The sequence below is a fragment of the Zingiber officinale genome, chromosome 1A (genome assembly GCF_018446385.1).
Source record: "Zingiber officinale cultivar Zhangliang chromosome 1A, Zo_v1.1, whole genome shotgun sequence".
NCBI classification, from domain to species: Eukaryota; Viridiplantae; Streptophyta; class Magnoliopsida; order Zingiberales; family Zingiberaceae; genus Zingiber; species Zingiber officinale.
In genome coordinates, this window is record NC_055987.1 from 21,038,145 (window position 1) to 21,055,937 (window position 17,793).

At 38.9% G+C, this 17,793-nt stretch overlaps 2 protein-coding genes and 1 pseudogene across 4 annotated transcripts; 2 read left to right on the top strand and 1 right to left on the bottom strand.

Moving 5' to 3' along the window:
• Positions 1–6,377: 6,377 nt before the first annotated feature.
• On the bottom strand, positions 6,378–8,039 carry LOC122020360 (probable WRKY transcription factor 41). The gene is made up of 4 exons (XM_042578261.1): positions 7,949–8,039; positions 7,489–7,831; positions 7,279–7,410; positions 6,378–7,056 (listed from the first exon to the last, which is right to left on the bottom strand). Exons 2-4 carry the CDS (start codon positions 7,812–7,814, stop codon positions 6,531–6,533), a joined length of 984 nt encoding a protein of 327 aa, XP_042434195.1. The 5' UTR covers positions 7,815–7,831; positions 7,949–8,039; the 3' UTR covers positions 6,378–6,530.
• Positions 8,040–10,011: 1,972 nt separating this feature from the next.
• On the top strand, positions 10,012–16,434 carry LOC122020347 (cytosolic isocitrate dehydrogenase [NADP]-like). 3 transcript variants are annotated; one of them, XR_006122196.1, is made up of 16 exons: positions 10,012–10,249; positions 12,183–12,226; positions 12,338–12,447; positions 12,654–12,691; positions 12,782–12,859; positions 12,964–13,017; positions 13,125–13,226; positions 14,354–14,439; positions 14,525–14,628; positions 14,709–14,777; positions 14,844–14,959; positions 15,053–15,087; positions 15,260–15,402; positions 15,628–15,750; positions 15,836–16,003; positions 16,085–16,434. XR_006122196.1 is itself a non-coding variant. In XM_042578251.1 (15 exons), exons 1-15 carry the CDS (start codon positions 10,201–10,203, stop codon positions 15,927–15,929), a joined length of 1,245 nt encoding a protein of 414 aa, XP_042434185.1. In that variant the 5' UTR covers positions 10,012–10,200; the 3' UTR covers positions 15,930–16,007. The 3 variants fall into 3 exon arrangements, 1 of the variants encoding a protein (XP_042434185.1); XR_006122195.1 differs by having other exon boundaries at positions 10,013–10,249; positions 16,079–16,434; XM_042578251.1 differs by lacking the exon at positions 16,085–16,434 and having other exon boundaries at positions 15,836–16,007.
• A 150-nt stretch (positions 16,435–16,584) lies between these two features.
• Positions 16,585–17,555, top strand: LOC122020367 (annotated as a pseudogene).
• Positions 17,556–17,793: the final 238 nt, after the last annotated feature.

A 17,793-nucleotide genomic window follows, 5' to 3' on the forward strand; every position in this document is an offset into this window, starting at 1 on the left:
CTAAGAAGATACCAAAATCTCAATTTGGTATTTCATATGTTTTTCCACATTGCGCCAATTTAATTCAAACATAATTCCTTAAGATTTGCCACATGTTACTCTTTTCCAAGAGTGACAATTTGGATTAAGGTTTACATTTTCCTTAATTCCATAAGAAAATGTCGAATTCCAAATTTGGCATTACTTTTGCTTCTCTCTAGTGTGTCAATTTAAATTAGATTTAACTCCTCAAATTTTGACACATTTTACTCTTTCAAAGAGTAACACTTATCATCCTTTTCATTTTCAAAGGTTAACAATCACCTTGAAAATGCTCTCAAGTGTCAACTTTCCCAAGGTTGGGTTAACTACCTTTCCAATTGGAGTTGACACTCTCTAAACCCATCTAGGGTGTAGAGAATATGTTCCTAGGAACCCAATACCTATTGGTGCTCCTTGGATGCTCTAGGTACTCACTAGGGATGACTTCCCTAGATACCTTCCTAAGGACCTTTCTAGGCTTCTTAGAAACCTTGGTCACTTCCACTAGGTCACTTCTAGGGCTAACTCCCCTTGTAACCTTATTTGTGACTTTGTTTGGCCTTTTTGGAGCCTTAGTCACCTTTACTAAGTCAACTTTAGGGATGACCTCCCTTGTGACCTTCTTTGTAACATTATTAGACTTCTTAGAAGTCTTAGTCACATTGGTCTTTGCAAAAGTACTCTTAGGGACAACTTCCCTTGTACTTTTAGCTTGACCACTAAACCTAGGGTTGGTCCCATAATTATATGAAACCCTATGAAAGGAAGTCACATCCTTCTTGGCTTTAGGTTTGTATCCCAAACCTATATAGCCATTGGATGGCTCTTGTCTAGCTTTTCCTAGGTTATGCTCATTTTGACCCCTAAGAATATTTTCCATTCTTGCTAGGGTTCTTTCTAAATTATCAAGTCTTGACCTCAAGACTTGGTTTTCCGTCATTGAATCCATAGACTTGGATTTTTCTTGACCCCTATGAGCATTTCTATATCTAGGCATATATCTATAATCCTTAGAGTTATTGTCTAAATTGTTATTTACCTTCCTACCCTTAGATGTGATAAATCTAGCATGAGGAGGGATATATTTATCCTTAGATTTATCATGCATTCTATTTTCATGATAAATAGCATTATAATGATTTAAATTTTTACTAGCATTCAAGTTAGGGTTTACCTCCCTTACTCTTGAAGCTCTCTTCTTCTCCCACTTCTTCAAGTGCACCAATTTCTTGAGCTCTCCTCTCCTTGGGCACTTTGTGTGGTAGTGACCCCACTCACCACATGTAAAGCACCTAATGTGCTTCTTCTCCTCCTTCTTCTTCCTACAACTCACATTAGTTTCTAAATTAACTTTAGTGAGTTTAGGGTTTACCTCTTTTACCTTCTTGAGTGAAGGACACCTACTCTTGTAGTGCCCCATCTTACCACACTCAAAGCATTTGATGTGGTCCTTTGTGCTCTTCTTGGTAGTTGAGGTGGAGGGTTGAGCTTCCAAGATCTCCTCTTCCTTGGATTGCTCTTCTTCTTCTTCTTCACTTGAAGATGTCGATGATTCCACTTCTTCCTCCCTTGAAGATGTGGATGATACCTCCTCATCTTCCTTCTCCTCCTCGGATGTTGACCTTATGTCAACATCGGATTGGTCCTTCTCTTCTTGGACCAATGAGCCCTTCTCCTTGGACTCCTCTACTACTTGGAATTGTGTGGGGTTCTCATGATAGGCAATGATCTTTTTCCAAAGATCACATGCACTTGTGCATTCACCTACACTCACAATGATATTAGAAGGTAGTAAATTATGCAAAATTCTCGTTACCTCCTTGTCCGCCTCCGATTGCTCTCGTTGCTCTTCGGTCCAATGCCGAGGTCGGAGGCGTTTACCCTTCTTGTCCGTAGGAGCTTCAAATGGGTCACTCAAGACAACCCATTGATTCCAATCCATTTGGAACCATGTCTCCAACCGCTTCCTCCAATAATTGAAGTCTTCTTTGTCATACGGAGGTGGAATTCGGATATCCCATCCGAGCGGTCCTTCGGACTCCATCTTCTTCTTCCTCTAGCTTCTTGCTCTCTTGGCGGTTAGTCCGTAGAAGAGCGACCTCGCTCTGATACCAATTGTTGGGACCGATGTGCCCGCTAGAGGGGGTGAATAGCGTTCGCTTCCTACGTTGTTAGCTTGCGCAGCGGAATAATACAAAAATAAACAAGCTAAACAAAATACAAGACAAGAAAGAATGCAAACCAAGCTACACGATCATTTACGTGGTTCGGAGATAAAGCTCCTACTCCACGGCGTGCCCGTAAGGTGGACGATCCCTATCCGTCGGTGGATTACTCCCCGGAAGACTTCCGGCTAGCTCAAACTCCTTGTGGGTGGAGAAACCTCACCACAAACTCACCAAGACCTCTTGGACACAAGGAAAACTCTTGAGCACTTGTAGACTACTAATTAGACCTTAACCAAGTCTAATTTCGTCACCTTGGCCGGCCATCCCAAGCTCCTTCTTATAGAGCTTGGAAGAAATCAGTAAGCTGATTTTCTCGTTACCAGTCGACTCGTGCCAACCCAACGTCTCTCAACGGCTCTCTACTAGTCAAGTTCAGACACCAATGATCGATGAAACCACCAACGATCACGATAAGATCGCTATCGCCACAAGAAACCTAGTTTTGGATTTTACCGAGTACATTCACTCAAGACTGCTCGCCGACCAACCTAGACCTAACCTTCTAGCCTCCTCCATCAGCCTTCTGGATGCCTTCCCATCCTTCACGTCTTGCCTTCTGGAGCTTCCATCGGCCTTGTCATTGTTGTCGGGTCTTCCTTTGCCAAGAGGTCGCGCCTCCGGGACTTCATCCATTGCCAAGTCACACTTGGACTTACGTTGCCAAGACTACATGCTTGGACTTACACCGCCAAGACTCATCCTTGGACTTTCCTCCTTTGCCAAGATCACACTTGAACTTACGTTGCCAAGACTACATGCTTGGACTTACACCGCCAAGACTCATCCTTGGACTTTCCTTGTTGTACCTATATCCTGCACACTCACAATGCATATCAAATACAACAATAAACCTAACTTAAACCTTTGTCCAAACATCAAAACCTAGGGCACCTAGATTGCTCCAACAGATATAGCATGAGGAGGAATATATTTATCCTTAAGGCTATCATGCCTCCTATTCTCATGATAAATAGCATTAAGATGATAAGAATTATTTCTAGCATACTTTTTATCACGTGTCAAAGGAATGGATTCATTAAATGATATATTGGTTTTTACCTTGGAAGCTCCCCCTAGACTTGTGCTTCCTCCTTTGACTTTGGTTGTTTTCTTTCCCTTTGAATATTGGCTTCGATAATGTCTATTTTGGTTGCACAAGAAACACACAATGTGTTCCTTGCTCTTCTTTGTTATGGGGTTGTCTCCTTGGGCTTCTCCTTGCCCTTGGGTACTACTTGACCCTTTTCTTGGCCAATTTTGGACACTTGCTTTTATAGTGTCCATGTTCTCTACACTCAAAGCAAATGATATAATTTTTCTTATTGACAATCGAAATTTCTATACCTTTGCTTGTAGGGGTGGCACTTGATCCTCCATTTGATTTATCTTGCATTGTGGAGGTTGAATTATCTTCATCTTCTTCTCCTCTTGAGGGTGTGGGTGCTTCCACCTCTTCAACTCTTGAGGATGTGAATACTTCCACCTCTTCCTCTCTTGAAGATGTAGAAGATATCTCATCTTCTTCCTTCTCCTCCTCTTCCTTTTTCTCCTCGAATGTTGACCTTATGTCAACATCGGATTGGTCCTTCTCTTCTTGGACCAATGAGTCATTCTCCTTAGGCTCATCCACTCCTTGAAATTGAGTGGAGTTCTCATGATAGGTAATAACCTTTTTCCAAAGATCACTTGCACTCGTGCATTCACCTACACTCAAAATTATGTTAGAGGGTAATAGATTTAACAAAGTTTTTGTTACCTCCTTATCCGCCTCCGCTTGCTCCCTTTGTTCCTTGGTCCAATATTGAGGTCGGAGGCACTTACCCTTCTTGTCCGTTGGAGCTTCAAATGGGTCCTCCAAAACAACCTATTGGCTCAAATTCATTTGAAACCATGTCTCCAACCGAGTTCTCCAAAAATTAAAGTCCTCTTTGTTATACGGTGGTGGAATCCGGATGTCCCATCCGAGCGGTCCTTCGGACTCCATCTTCTTCTTCTTCTAGCTTCTTGCTCTCTTGGCGGTTAGTCCGTAGAAGAGCGACCTCACTCTGATACCAATTGTTGGGGCTTTGTGCCTGCTAGAGGGGGGTGAATAGCATTTTATCGCACACTTGTGCTTACTTCGTCTTGATATGCAGCGGAAAATAAAATACAAACACACTACAACGCTAAAACACACGGATTTATTTGGCATCCATCTCAAGATGAGGTGGCTAATCCAAGGATCCACGCATGATGTTATCTCCACTAGTGAAACACTCCTTCTCGGTCGCAGCCGGAGGTGGAGAAGCCTCGTACAAACTCACACAACAACACAAACAAAAATACAAGAAGAGAGTACAAGATACAAATGAAAACACTACTTCTTCTTGCTTACTTGTTGCTTGTTGTTGCCTCTTGAACCTTGAGAGAACACTCCCAAGAGCCTTCAAGAACTGGCGGTGAAGATCGAAGAAAGTCGCTAAAGATCGCTGTAAGCTCGTAGGAAAGAAATCGCAAAGATCTGCGGAGAAAACGCTCCGCAACGGCTATATCCTGTGCTCCCAATCGATTGAAATTAACCCCAATCGATTGCCACGTCAGCTCCGCAATCGATTGACCGATCGATTGGGACTTCCTGAATCGATCGCTCGATCGATTCAGCGCCTTTCTGTGTTCTCGCGTCCGCGTGAGAGCTTCTGCTGTCCAATCGATCGACCGATCGATTGGCAGCTCCCGATCGATCGCCCGATCGATTGAGAAAGTCTCCGTGCTCGCGATTTCACATCCCAATCGATCGGTCGATCGATTGGGCCTTCCCACAATCACAGCACAGTCCAATCGATCAACTGATCGATTGAACCCTGGTTCAATCGATTGCCCAATAGATTGACCAGCCTGGACTTGACTCAATCTCAAGTCCAAAGTCTCCAACCCAACTCCCAGTCAACCGTGACATGTTGGGTCTCCATGCCTAGCATTTGGCCACACCCAACCAACCTCGAGCTAGCCTTCTAGCTTCCTCCATCAGCCTTGCGTCCCTCGGATATCTCCCCATCCTTCATGTCTTGCCTTCAGGAGCTTCCTTCGGCCTCATCCTAGTTGTCGGGTTCTCTTTGCCAAGTTACACTAGGACTTATCTTGCCAAGACCACATTCTTGGACTTACACCCTTTGCCAAGATCACACTTAGACTTTCCAATTGCCTGGCTCCTCACCAGGACTTTCTCCTTTGCCAAGATCACACTTGGACTTTCCAATTGCCTGGTTCCTCACCAGGACTTTCCCCTGCCTAGCTCCTCACTAGGACTTTCCAAATGCCTAACATCTAGTTAGGACTTTCCCAGTCAAGTCTCCTGACAACCTTGACCTACTTAACTTGTATTCTCATTAACCTAGTCAACCCTTTGACCATCTCCATAACCGGACGATTGCTCCAGCAATCTCCTTATATTGTCAAATATCAAAACTCAAATCTTGACTCAAGCTTGACTCAACGTTGCATGCATAGGAGGAAAGAGAAGAGAGAAAGAAATGACAGAGAAAATAAAAATAAAAATAATCAAGAAGGTAGAATGAGAAAATCACTATAAAAAAGTATGGTCGTAAACAAGCCGAGCCGAGCCGAGCTTAAAATGAATCAAACTTTTGAAATGAGTGTTCAAGCTTGACTAGGTTTATTTTTTTTTAGCATGAGCTTGTTTGAAACTTGGCTTGAGTTTGGTACGTTTAGATGTTATCAAGCTCTCAATTCAAGTTTAGCTTGAGCTTGGTTCGAGCTTGGTCTATTTAGATGTTATCAAGCTCTCAATTTAAACTTGTTTGATTGTTTAAAACTTTTAGTTGTTTGATTGGTTATTGAGCTTGATAATTTAAATTTATTTATTTATTTTATTTTATTATTTATTTAGCATATTGAAAAGAGTTTTATTAATAAATATGGTTCGTGAACATTATTTATGAACGTTGTTCACGAACGTTATTCACGAATATTAATGAGTTCAACACATATGTGTTCAAACTTGTTTGTTTAGCTTAACGAGCTGTTCAAGCTTGTTTGTTTAATTAATCTTATATATATTGAATGAACATAAACAAGCTCTTACCAAATCGAATACTAAATTTGTTCATAAACATTGGTTCATTTACAATCCTATAAAAAAATACATCTTTTGATAAATAATAAATTAAAGTAGTATGCTGACTTTGATAAATTTAGATACGTCTTTTAGTAAATTACAGAAAATTAAATCGACAAAGCTCCGACGAGCAGCACTAGATAGAACACTTCAAGTTAATCGACACTTCATCCGAGAAAGTTAGAAGGATCAGAAGGAAAAACCGGATCAAACTCCACACGATTCAACGTGAAACTCGGGTTTATATTCAGCGAATTGACGGTGGAAGCCGCAGCAGACACAGTCCCGGTGAGCTCTGACTCCGAAGCATTCGGAGCTACAACGTGAGACGGGAAGAAATTGGAGGTAGCAGGCGAAGTGAACGGTAAAGGGAAGCTCCCCATGTAGCCACTGTTCTCTGAGGCTGTTGTTGATGATAATATGAGATTTTGAGTGGAAGGGCCAGTGATTGGGGTGGAGTCGTAAGGGAAGGAGAAGGAAAATGCCATGGTTTGTTTCTGCTGCTCATGGCGAGGGCGTCCTGTGTCATAGAGCTGATCTGGTGCAGGAATTGGAGGTTCTTGCAGCATCTGCAGGCAAGTGTGCTGGCCCCGGTAAGTGATGTCGAAGACGCAGGGGTCATCGTCGGATCTCTGCACTTGCTTTGTAGCAAGGCAGCCGGCAGTGTTCCGGTGAGTGCATCTATAGTAGCCTCTGCAAAATATCGGTTAATTTTGTTTATTTTTTTTAGGTAATATGTACTTAAGAAAGAGGAGGAAGTAAAAACAAAGATCTTTATATGTTTGAGCAGTCTAACACAAAGTCACTAACTTGACTGTGAATGTAACTGCAGGCCTGCCTGAGTTGCCTAATCAAACCAAACGGTTACAAATGTCCCAAGTGCCAAAGTGAAGCGAGTGAACTGAATTAACCAACCTTGGATGCACGGCTCCAAGGATTTCCTTCTGCCCATACTTCCTCCAGCTACATCCATCTTCCAATCCCTCGGCCAATCCACCGCTGTCGGTAGTAACTCGAACTTGTCTCTTCCATTTCGGTAAATCTTTCCTGAGAACCCAAAAAGAGAACTTAATTAGAACTTAGAACAGAGATTACTAGCATAATCAGTTAAAGTACTAAAATCACTTATTCTTGCACATCTCCCTGCGTTCATGCTCCTTGACCACCCTCTCCGGGCTCTCACTCCTCGGGCTGCCGCTGTTGGACGGCGGCGGGGAATCGGATGCCGCCACGGGCAACGAAATCAGGCGGTGCGTCCCCTCAGGGCGTGAGATCAGCTTCGCCATGGCAATAGCATTCTCCAAGCTTGATCTTATCTGCTGCAGTCGAGCTCTGCTTTCCTCATTGACGGAGGGGGAGGAAGCAGCAGAAGCCTCCATGAGCTGCCTCGTTTGTCGCTCACCCTGCAACAGCAGATTCAGTAGCAATCTCACATCTCCGTGCTCCATCATTGATTAGCCCAAGAACTCTAAGATGCATGGAAACATAGAGGAGTTATAATGTCTGCGTGTGTGCAGTGAAAGCAAATGGGTTGACCGAGAATGTTCAAACTGAGAGATCAGCTTTCTAGTAGCTTGAATCTTACCCCGCGTTAGGTTTGGCAGCAGACGAGTGCCTTGGTGACGATCGAGTGCCAGGTCAAGAGAGCACCCGGAGTCCGTCACAGACCAAGCGTCCGATAACACCAATTTTGAAAAGAAAGACAAAATCTACTATTTTTAAAATCAATTTGTAAAATTAATCACTCTCAACACTCACTCTCTGTGTTCCCCAACTCACACGACACAATATTTCTCAAGCTCCATCTAATTAATTCATCTCTCCACCGCCCCCTAACTGATCATAAAACAAGTGGCATCTTCCTCGCGGCGGTGCTAAACTAGTAGCATCATTTTTTATGATACTACGATAATTGAGATATGAAAATATTATTATATTCAATACGTCTAAACATATTTTCTTTCATAATTTTATCATATATAGATGATCCGTAATTTATTTTTTCTGTATTTATTTAAAAATAAATTAACGAAGGTACTAGTAGTCACAAGGAATCAGTAAATCGTCATTTTACCACGTAAAACTAGTAGCATCAAATGGTCGCGTCGATGTCATCAAATGGACATGTGCCGTGTCATCAAAATTGTGGGAAAATGGAAATTAGAATTTATCTTATTTCTATATTTCAATTCAACTCAAATTTTGTGTTTTTTTATATCGCTTATCTTTTATGCCTTATAAAACTGTTTCAATTCTCATCAAATTAGCCTAAATCAATAATAGAGATATTTTTTTTTTGCTTAATTTAGATACGGCCAGTAAAAAGAAAAAAAAACAAAGGTTTCGTTATTACAAATTGATCTAAGAGAAAGGTTAATTTTTATCGCCTTAGAAAAAAATGATATTATAAATAAAAATACTACTTTCCAATTATTTGAACTAAATAACACTATTTTTACAAACTATTGAGATAAAAATATAGTAGTCTAAAATGAAATTAACTAATATTATCGTATAATATCACCAAAACGCAGACCTGGGATATCAATTGTTGTGTTTCATGAGATTTCACACTGTAGATTTTTTCCCCAAAAATAAAAGTAAAAGGTTTGATCTTCAAAATCTTGGATATATTTGATCAAATGCGTCATCTCTTTGATTGGAGTTAAACTTGCATACCAAACCACCAGCAAGTGGGATCAACACGTTCTCTTCACTTTTAGGAAGATTGAGGAGAGATTTCCACTTCATTCTATCTCATTTGTTAATTAGCTTATCAGTTGACGGTAGGTAATGTCGTGATTCGCATGGCAACCTACTTGAAAAATATTGTGTAAAATTTTCAACGCACCATGGAACAGCCACAGCCTGACAGGATTTTTTTTCTAGGTGAAAATATTGTATTCACAATGCAAAATTTCACAGATATCTGCTTGAAAAGAAATGCTTTGCTACCGCAGAGCCGCAAATTGCATAATGCATGTCGCCCAAGAGCAAACGACCCAATAGAGTGAATGGTGGCCCATGGGCCTTGCCTAGACACCCTTCATTAGACGTAGGGATGTAATCGAGTCGAACTCTTGAATATTTGAGCTTGACTCGTTTATAATCGAGTCGAGGTCGAGTTTTATTTAACAAATATATTCATGGCTCACAAACTTATTCGAACTTTTATCGAGTTTAAACGAGCTTAATAAGTATAAATTATAAATTCAAATATTTATTAAAAATTAAATTATATATTTAGATAAAATTATAATATTCTTATTAAAATTTATAATTCTATTATAATAAATAAATTTAATATATTTATCTATATTTTTTTATAAGTAAGAGTGTAAAATCTATAAATTTAATATCAAAATTATTATTTTTTTAATTTAAAAGTTGATTCATGAGCTTAACTAACGTGTTCACGAGCTAACTAACCGAGTATTGCGAAGCTTGAGCTTGATTTATTTATTTTAACGAGCCTCATTAAACGAGTTCAAACGAGCTTTTATTGAATCAAGCTTCGAATAATTTATGAGTGACTTGGTTCATTTACACCCCTAATTAGACGCCCTAGGATGAATCACGCGCGCCGACTGTAATGGATGACGTTACTTAAGACGACGTAAGAAGCCAGCATCAGTTACTTGGCCCCCACTCAGAAAAACGAGGTGACTTCACAGCTGACGGTCTCATCGGCAACTCAGCCGACCCTAATAAACGTCGCCGTGACTTGCCTTCGCAGTTTGCATTCACACGCCGCTCCCCAATTTTTCGCTTCGCTTCGCTTCCGTTCGTCGATCAGATCTCCCCCGCTTCGACGCGCTCGTCTCCGTCGAAATAGGCATGGATCTCTGCAAGATCAAAGTCGCCAACCCCATCGTAGAGATGGATGGTGAGCAGGACCTTGAATCCCCTTGCTTCCCGAGATCATCTTCTTCTTTTTTCTGTCGTTTCCTATTCGTTCACCCAAAGTCGATAATCTCTTTCTACCACTGATTTGGCTATCGATTGGTTGTCAGATATTTTTTCTTGGCAGAGAAAACGGCGATGAATTTTTGTTTAATTTATCGGAAACCCTATACAATAGTAATTTGAGGAATATTATTCTGAATTCTGTAAAATTTATGAGGATTCAATTATTAGGTTTGAAGTGATTTCCTTCTTTTTTTTTTTAAGCAAAGAAATTAGAAAAAGTCACTCCCCTGTTCATCTAGTGAAGCACGACTGCTTCATCTTTAGAAATTGATTGGTATTGAAATGCATTGGGAGGTAAGTTTCCTTAGTAAGCTGGACTTATATCGAACATGTTAGCATATGTGCTTCCTATGGAAGAAAGGAAGAAAAATTTGGGTCAAAGGAAGCATAACACATTTCTAAGATAAGAGCTCTTAGCATGTTTTACCATAGGAGTGTGCATGCCAGGTCTCAGTTTGATATGCTGAATGCTTTTGCATTACGTCTTGAGATTGTTGAACTAACGATTCATATGCCTATTAATGCTTACTATTGTAAATTGAAACCATTGAGAAGTCACAAGATTTAGAAATTAGATGTATGTTGTTGTCCATGAAATCATTAAAAATTCTCAAATTCATTTACCTTTTACAGTGAATAGATACAAGCTTCACGTAAGCATAGGGTATAAGACAACCGCAGATCTAATATTCAGATGGAAGAAATAATAGAAAATATATTTAAGATAAAAAATTAAAAGTACAGAATCTTATATGTGTGCCTTTGTAAGAATTGTGTAATAGTCATAAGGTCAGTTCTTCTTCAGAAACTACTATCTAATTATATTTAAAAATGCCCGGTAAGGCTGACAAGATACTTTTGGTGGATGTATCCTGTAAATACTTTCATTCATTACTATCTAGTTATATCTCTCTTAGGATAAAAGAGAGAAAAAATGTGGAATGTGAAATGGTATGGACGCACTAAAAGTCCTTTAGGCAGCATAATTAAATGAGGTGAATCAAATTATGAGGAGAGAGAGATACCTAGAAGTCTTCACCTAAAAACCTATTGGAGAAAAAAAAACCCTATAGATTTCACTCTTCATGCTTAAGGATACTTATTTCATAGAGCGAGAACCCAATGATTGGTCACTTCATATCCACCTAGGCAAAAAAGTATGCAGTTAACCATCACTACCTCAGTCGACAACTTCCCTTTTTAGTGCAAATGCCAATGTGTTCTTTAATTCAGAAAATTAAAGTTACGTATCAATTGATGAATAAACATATTGCTTGGGTTTTTTTATCTGTAGCTTAAAGTAAAAAAAGCTAAGCATTTCACCTAATAGGTTGGTCCTTTCTATTTGATGGTCTTATATTTTCATAAATTCTCTTTTTGTGGTTAAAAGATAGGGTGTAGCTGTATGTTTATTCTTGAATAGTTTATATAAATTTCTCAAACTGCATCTCTCAAACCTAACTGGCCTGATTCACCATTGAATCCACTTTATTATGTTCTAGCACATCACTAGATATCACCATCAACTATTTAGTTTTTCTTTTCTTTATTATGACCTCCCCTCTTATTTATTTGCTCAAATATATTTAGTTTGTCATTGCTTTTTAGTTCTAATATTCAATAATACTGTTCCATATTTTTGTTCTTAGTTCTCTCTTATTTATTCATACCTCTTTCTTCATGTCAGCAAAAAATTGAAAATGGATGGTCCTGCATGTAACATGATTATTTGCTAAGAATATACAAGCGTTAAGATTATGTCAAGCTAACATTTTTTTATATTCTATTTCATTGAGATTATTTAAGGCTATCTTGCTATTTATTGTTTTGCATTATGTTATCTTCTATAGGAGATGAGATGACGCGTGTAATTTGGAGACTAATCAAAGAAAAGGTGAATGATTCTTATTCTTTCAGCTATACTTTACTGATTACTTGCTCAGCCATTTTTTTTGTTTCAACTTATTTTCATCCCACTATTTGAATGCCTTGATATGTTTTGCAGCTTGTTTTCCCATTTCTCGAGTTGGATATAAAGTACTTTGACTTAGGCCTTCCAAATCGTGATGCTACAAATGATAGAGTTACAATAGAAAGTGCAGAAGCTACTCTAAAGTAAACATCACCGAGATTGTTCTGAATCATAAAGTGAAAATCATATTTTAGCTTCATCACCTACTTTTCTATAATTCTGAATATAGTCCTAGTTGGCACGTCTACTAATCTCTTATTTTCCATATCCAATGCAAACCTTTTACTCGACTCTACGTAGAAGTGGTATATGCCTTGTAACATCCACTTAATACTTATTCTTGTTTCAGATATAATGTGGCAATAAAATGTGCAACTATTACTCCAGGTATTGTACAGATAATACAATTCTGATATGAGATTCTATTTTCAGACACATTTGAATTTGATGTTTTGCATCACAAATTTTATCTTACAGATGAAACTCGTGTTAAGGAGTTCAACTTGAAAGCAATGTGGAAAAGTCCAAATGGAACCATTAGAAACATTTTGAATGGTATGATGAGTTGGTTTCTTGAAGCTCAATGTCCACTAAAAGTGTGATATTCATGAACTTTTGCATAAATGTTCTTCCTTTTTCTCCTTTTTTTCCTTTTCAAGGGACTGTATTTAGAGAGCCGATTATATGCAGAAATATACCAAGGCTTGTGTCAGGTACATACCAAAATAAATTGCATACTTCTAGTATATACCTCGATTCTCCATCTTGCTTTCCTCTTCATTATTTCTCTACTTCTCCCTCATTCATTGTACCTTGATAGGGTGGTCAAAGCCCATATGCATTGGAAGGCATGCTTTTGGTGATCAATACCGAGCCACAGACACAGTTATTAAAGGACCTGGCAAACTGAAATTGATATTTGGTATGTTCAAATGACTTCATTGTTGAATGTCCTAAACACTGAATTAGTTCTTCAGTCCATACATGCCAGGCAAGATTGTAAATTAATATAATATTCATGAACAAGCTTACTACTTAGTTTGACAAGAGCTTGTTTATATACATTTAATAGTATAAAGTATATAATATAATGAGCTTAGCTTGTTAACGTTCATTAACAAAGCTTGTGAATAATTAGTTAACAAACTTATTATCAATTTATATCAATATTGATTATGCTGTTAATTATTTTTCATTCAAATACATTAAAAATATAATACTATATGAATTTTCTACCAAATGTAAAAAAATTGGAAAAACTATACAAGTTTTATTTATTAATGATGTTTGCAGTTTGCAAGTGAGTTCAATAAAAAACTAGAACTTGCTTGCACTTGGTCAAACTCAGTTCGGTTCTTTTTTCAGATCCTTTTTTCAACTATATGAGTAAGACATGTAGCACATAACAGTTGGTTACCAGCGGTGCTTCTCATACGGCAAGAGTGTGGTTAACGATTGGGTGGTCTTGACCTCTTCCCTTGACCACGAGACAGTTATTCCTCTTTTAGAATAAAAATTGTTCACTCACCTCTGGAACCCAAAAAGTTACCTACAGACACTGGATTCTTGAGGAATTGTTATACTATACATTACTGAATTTAGATTATTAACGTCCTCTTGATTTCAGTTTGTACATGTTGCCTTTGCAGATGAATTCAATGTTATGCCTATTGGTCTTAGTGTAAGGCATTTCTCATTTACTTCTTGTCAATGTAGTTTAAGAAATGATAAATGCTCTTTGCATTAATTTTTTTGTTCAGAATATTTTCAGGATAAAACATTTTTGCTCGTCTCATTTACAGTTTATACCCCTAATGCTAAGTATAACTTGGCATCAAAATCACTTCTAAATATTTGTCTTTCCAGTTCATTGTGGTGGATTCATATACTTGGTATAGGAATAACCTTCTTTGTTTTTTATTCACTTGGACAATCCAACAAGCAGTTGACCATACAAATAGGAGATGCCACATCTATCTGACTATAATATTAATTCATTTTTGTACATGTTTCTGGACTCCGCTTCATTGTTTCTTTTATTTTGCCCAGAGGGAAAAGAGGAGCAAATTGAGCTAGAAGTGTTTAAGTTCACAGGTGCTGGTGGGGTGGCACTGTCTATGTATAATACTGATGAGGTAATACATCATAGCTACAAATTTTTGCATGTTTATATATGAGTTTAAGTATATTCTGATTCCTCATCTTTCATGAATTGTGTAGTCAATTCGTGCTTTCGCTGAGGCTTCAATGAACACAGCTTACCAGAAAAGGTGGCCACTTTACCTTAGCACTAAGAACACAATTCTCAAAAAGTATGATGGAAGGTATGAGGTTGTTGCTCCTGCAATAGTGTGATAATTTGATGTTTGTGAAGTTTGTTGGCCTAAACATTCTTGCAACACAGGTTTAAGGACATATTTCAAGAGGTGTATGAGGCTCAATGGAAATCTAAGTTTGAGGCTGCTGAAATATGGTTAGTTATAGACATGGCCTTGGTAACTCATCTTTATAAAGAGTTCATTCAGATAATCTTTTGCAGGTATGAACATCGCTTGATAGATGATATGGTTGCTTATGCTCTTAAGAGTGATGGGGGTTATGTATGGGCTTGTAAGAACTATGATGGAGATGTGCAAAGTGATTTCTTGGCTCAAGGTAGGAACACCAACTATTTCTTGAGAAAGTTTCTTTTTTTGGTTAACTAGATTATGGAAAATATTTCATAACTGCTTGATTCTTTTTCTGCAGGTTTCGGGTCCCTGGGATTGATGACGTCAGTGCTGGTATTTATACGATAATTTTATAGTTTTATTGCTACAGTTTGTTTGACTATTAGTTTTTTGCATTTAAAATAATTTGAAGAATCACGTATACAGTAGATTTAGTAAAAGGAAGACGTATAGAACTCTTAATAAAGAAGAATCGAATAACATCTGGCAGTTTTTCTAAATTCAGATGTGCCCAGATGGCAAAACTATTGAGGCTGAAGCTGCACATGGCACTGTTACTCGTCACTATCGGGTACACCAGAAAGGGGGAGAAACCAGCACAAACAGCATTGCTTCAATTTATGCATGGACACGAGGGCTTGCTCACAGGTGTGCAAGTCTCTTTTCTATGCGAAGGAGATAACTGTGTCATTAGAAACATACCATTTATCTTTAAGTTGTTTGCCTGTGCTAATCAGATTTATGTGGACATTAGCTATATCACAACAATCCGTCTTGGATCTTTTCGGTTATTCATGGGTCATGTCTTCTTCGTTAGCAATAATGCTATATCCCATAAGGATCTCTGACAAGATTTAGTTGATTTTCTAACAGGGCAAAGCTAGATAATAATGCTGCATTGCTCGATTTCACACAAAAACTTGAGACCTCTTGCATTGGAGTTGTTGAATCTGGGAAAATGACTAAAGATCTTGCTCTTCTTGTTCATGGACCCAAGTATTACACATAATTCCAACAGTTTTTGAAGTAAAATTACTTTGAAACAAATTGATAATGCTAATTTTGCTCCTTTTTCTTTTAGGGTTACTCGAGATATGTATTTGAACACGCAAGAGTTTATTGATGCAGTTGCAACAGAGCTCAGAGGAAGACTTTGTAGCAAATCAAAGTTGTAAACCCATTCTTTGCCATCTGAGATTAGACAAAAATAACTTAGTTGCACTTTCCATTGATTCAGGAAAAATTTATGGTTAGATCTCAGTATCCCTTCTTCTGACCTGTTTCTCCTGATGCCTAGTTAATTTCTTATTTTGCATTATATCAGTTGCAGTTGCAGGCCCGAATAAATTGATACCGGATGTGCCTCACTATCACGCTAAAGCAATAACGTGCAGTTTAATATGCAAGTGAACAAAATGAATATTCGCTATTAACCTGGTTCAAGGACGTCTGATGGTAATCTTTATGTTGTATAAACTTGAGTGTTGCACTCACGTGGCTGCGGTTCGAAGTTTGTTTTTGGTCATGCCACTCTGGAAAAAGAACTTTAATGGTGATCTTTATGTTATATAATTAGAGTGTTGGGCTCATCTGATTGTGGTGCCAAGTCTTTTGGTCATGTAAACTGCATCTGCAACACAATTAGTCTTGCAATCACAAATTGCACCTTATAGGTCTAAATGGTTTAATCTATTCCACGAGCTTCCCGTTAGAAGATAAAATGGAGATTTTATTTATATCCTTTTCGTCTTGTAGATATTTAAGCACAGGATAATCAAAACATGCAAATTTGTGTCAAAAGGGAAAAATTTCATGTTAGTCTGTCATCTATTAAATCGATTTTGAATTTCTATTTAAGTTCCGTTGGTAATTGATTTGCATTGTACTTGCAAATCAATGCTCTAATCGCCAATGTTATTTAAACAAACAAAAAATATTGTGGTGGTTTGCTTGCTGCGCAAACAAAGGCGGCAACGCTGTTGGCTAGGGCGTCTTCGAGGCATTACTGCGAACACAATTAAGCAAAGCAGCGAGTGATGCCGTAATGGAGGACCTTCCGACGGAGACGCCGCTGTCCTCTCGATTCTTCCAAGAAGACCTTGACAATTTCGCTGCTTCTCCTCCGCCCCTTCTCCTCCTGATCCCCAGCTTCAACCTGGACCACCCCCATCCTCCCTCCTCCTCATCTTTCTCTCGGACCCCTCCCTCGTAGTTCTCCACCGGGTTCCCCGCAAGGCCCTCATCGGTTCCCTAATCCTGCCGGAGACTTCCCTCGCTGGCAACTCACTAGAGCCTTCCCCACGCGACCAATCTTGCTACATATATGCCGGAGAAAATCTAGTCCTCGTCGCTGTTCAGTTCCCTGTTGCAGCCGCGAGGACCCGTGCCGTTGCAAAATTGTTGCTTGGGGGAATCCAGGCGGAGAGGGTTTTGGTCTTGGGCTCAATCCGGAGCCAGAACTACGGGGGGAGGTTGGATGTGGACGAAACCCTAGCTTTTAAGTTGGAGACGGTAGAGGACAGAAATTCCGAGCAACATCTGGTGCGAGGACTGGATTACTTGCCGTCTGGGAGTGTGATGGATGGTCTAGGGGCTGTCATAATTGCAGAATGACAGATGAGGAGGATAAAGGGCACGCTGGTGGCGACATGGCCGGCTAATGGTTGATCTACTGTGTTACCGATCATTCGGTCATTGATGAAGGATTTAGGAATTCTTAGTAGTCTGATAGCAATGATGAGTTTGTTGCTGGATACCCAGTTCTTCTCAATATGATTCAGATCTGTATACCTGATGACTAGGTATTTTCTTTAGCTCATCTATTTCATAGGAACTTAAGTATTCATGTTTGATTTAGCTAGATGAACACCCGCATCTTTATTAAGTAGTTCTGTAGTAGTATATGGACTTGTGGGTTCCTGCTCATTGCGCTCATTTGCAGCAAATTCAGAATTTGACTTTTTCTTATTTAAAAACTGGATTCTTTTAAATTTGCAAAAACAGTGGAACTTGCTATCTTAGTTAGGGAAATCTTTTATA

What these genes read in the sequence shown, in the direction of transcription:
- LOC122020360 (XM_042578261.1), bottom strand. Translation starts at nt 7,814, where the DNA reads ATGATGGAGCACGGAGATGTGAGATTGCTACTGAATCTGCTGTTGCAG. An exon ending in AGGGAGATGTGCAAGAATAA is followed by an intron (nt 7,411 to 7,488) that starts GTGATTTTAGTA and finishes TTGGGTTCTCAG; the next exon opens with GAAAGATTTACCGAAATGGA. An exon ending in CTTGGAGCCGTGCATCCAAG is followed by an intron (nt 7,057 to 7,278) that starts GTTGGTTAATTC and finishes GATATTTTGCAG; the next exon opens with AGGCTACTATAGATGCACTC.
- LOC122020347 (XM_042578251.1), top strand. Translation starts at nt 10,201, where the DNA reads ATGGATCTCTGCAAGATCAAAGTCGCCAACCCCATCGTAGAGATGGAT. An exon ending in CTCAAAAAGTATGATGGAAG is followed by an intron (nt 14,629 to 14,708) that starts GTATGAGGTTGT and finishes CTTGCAACACAG; the next exon opens with GTTTAAGGACATATTTCAAG. An exon ending in GATTGATGACGTCAGTGCTG is followed by an intron (nt 15,088 to 15,259) that starts GTATTTATACGA and finishes TTCTAAATTCAG; the next exon opens with ATGTGCCCAGATGGCAAAAC.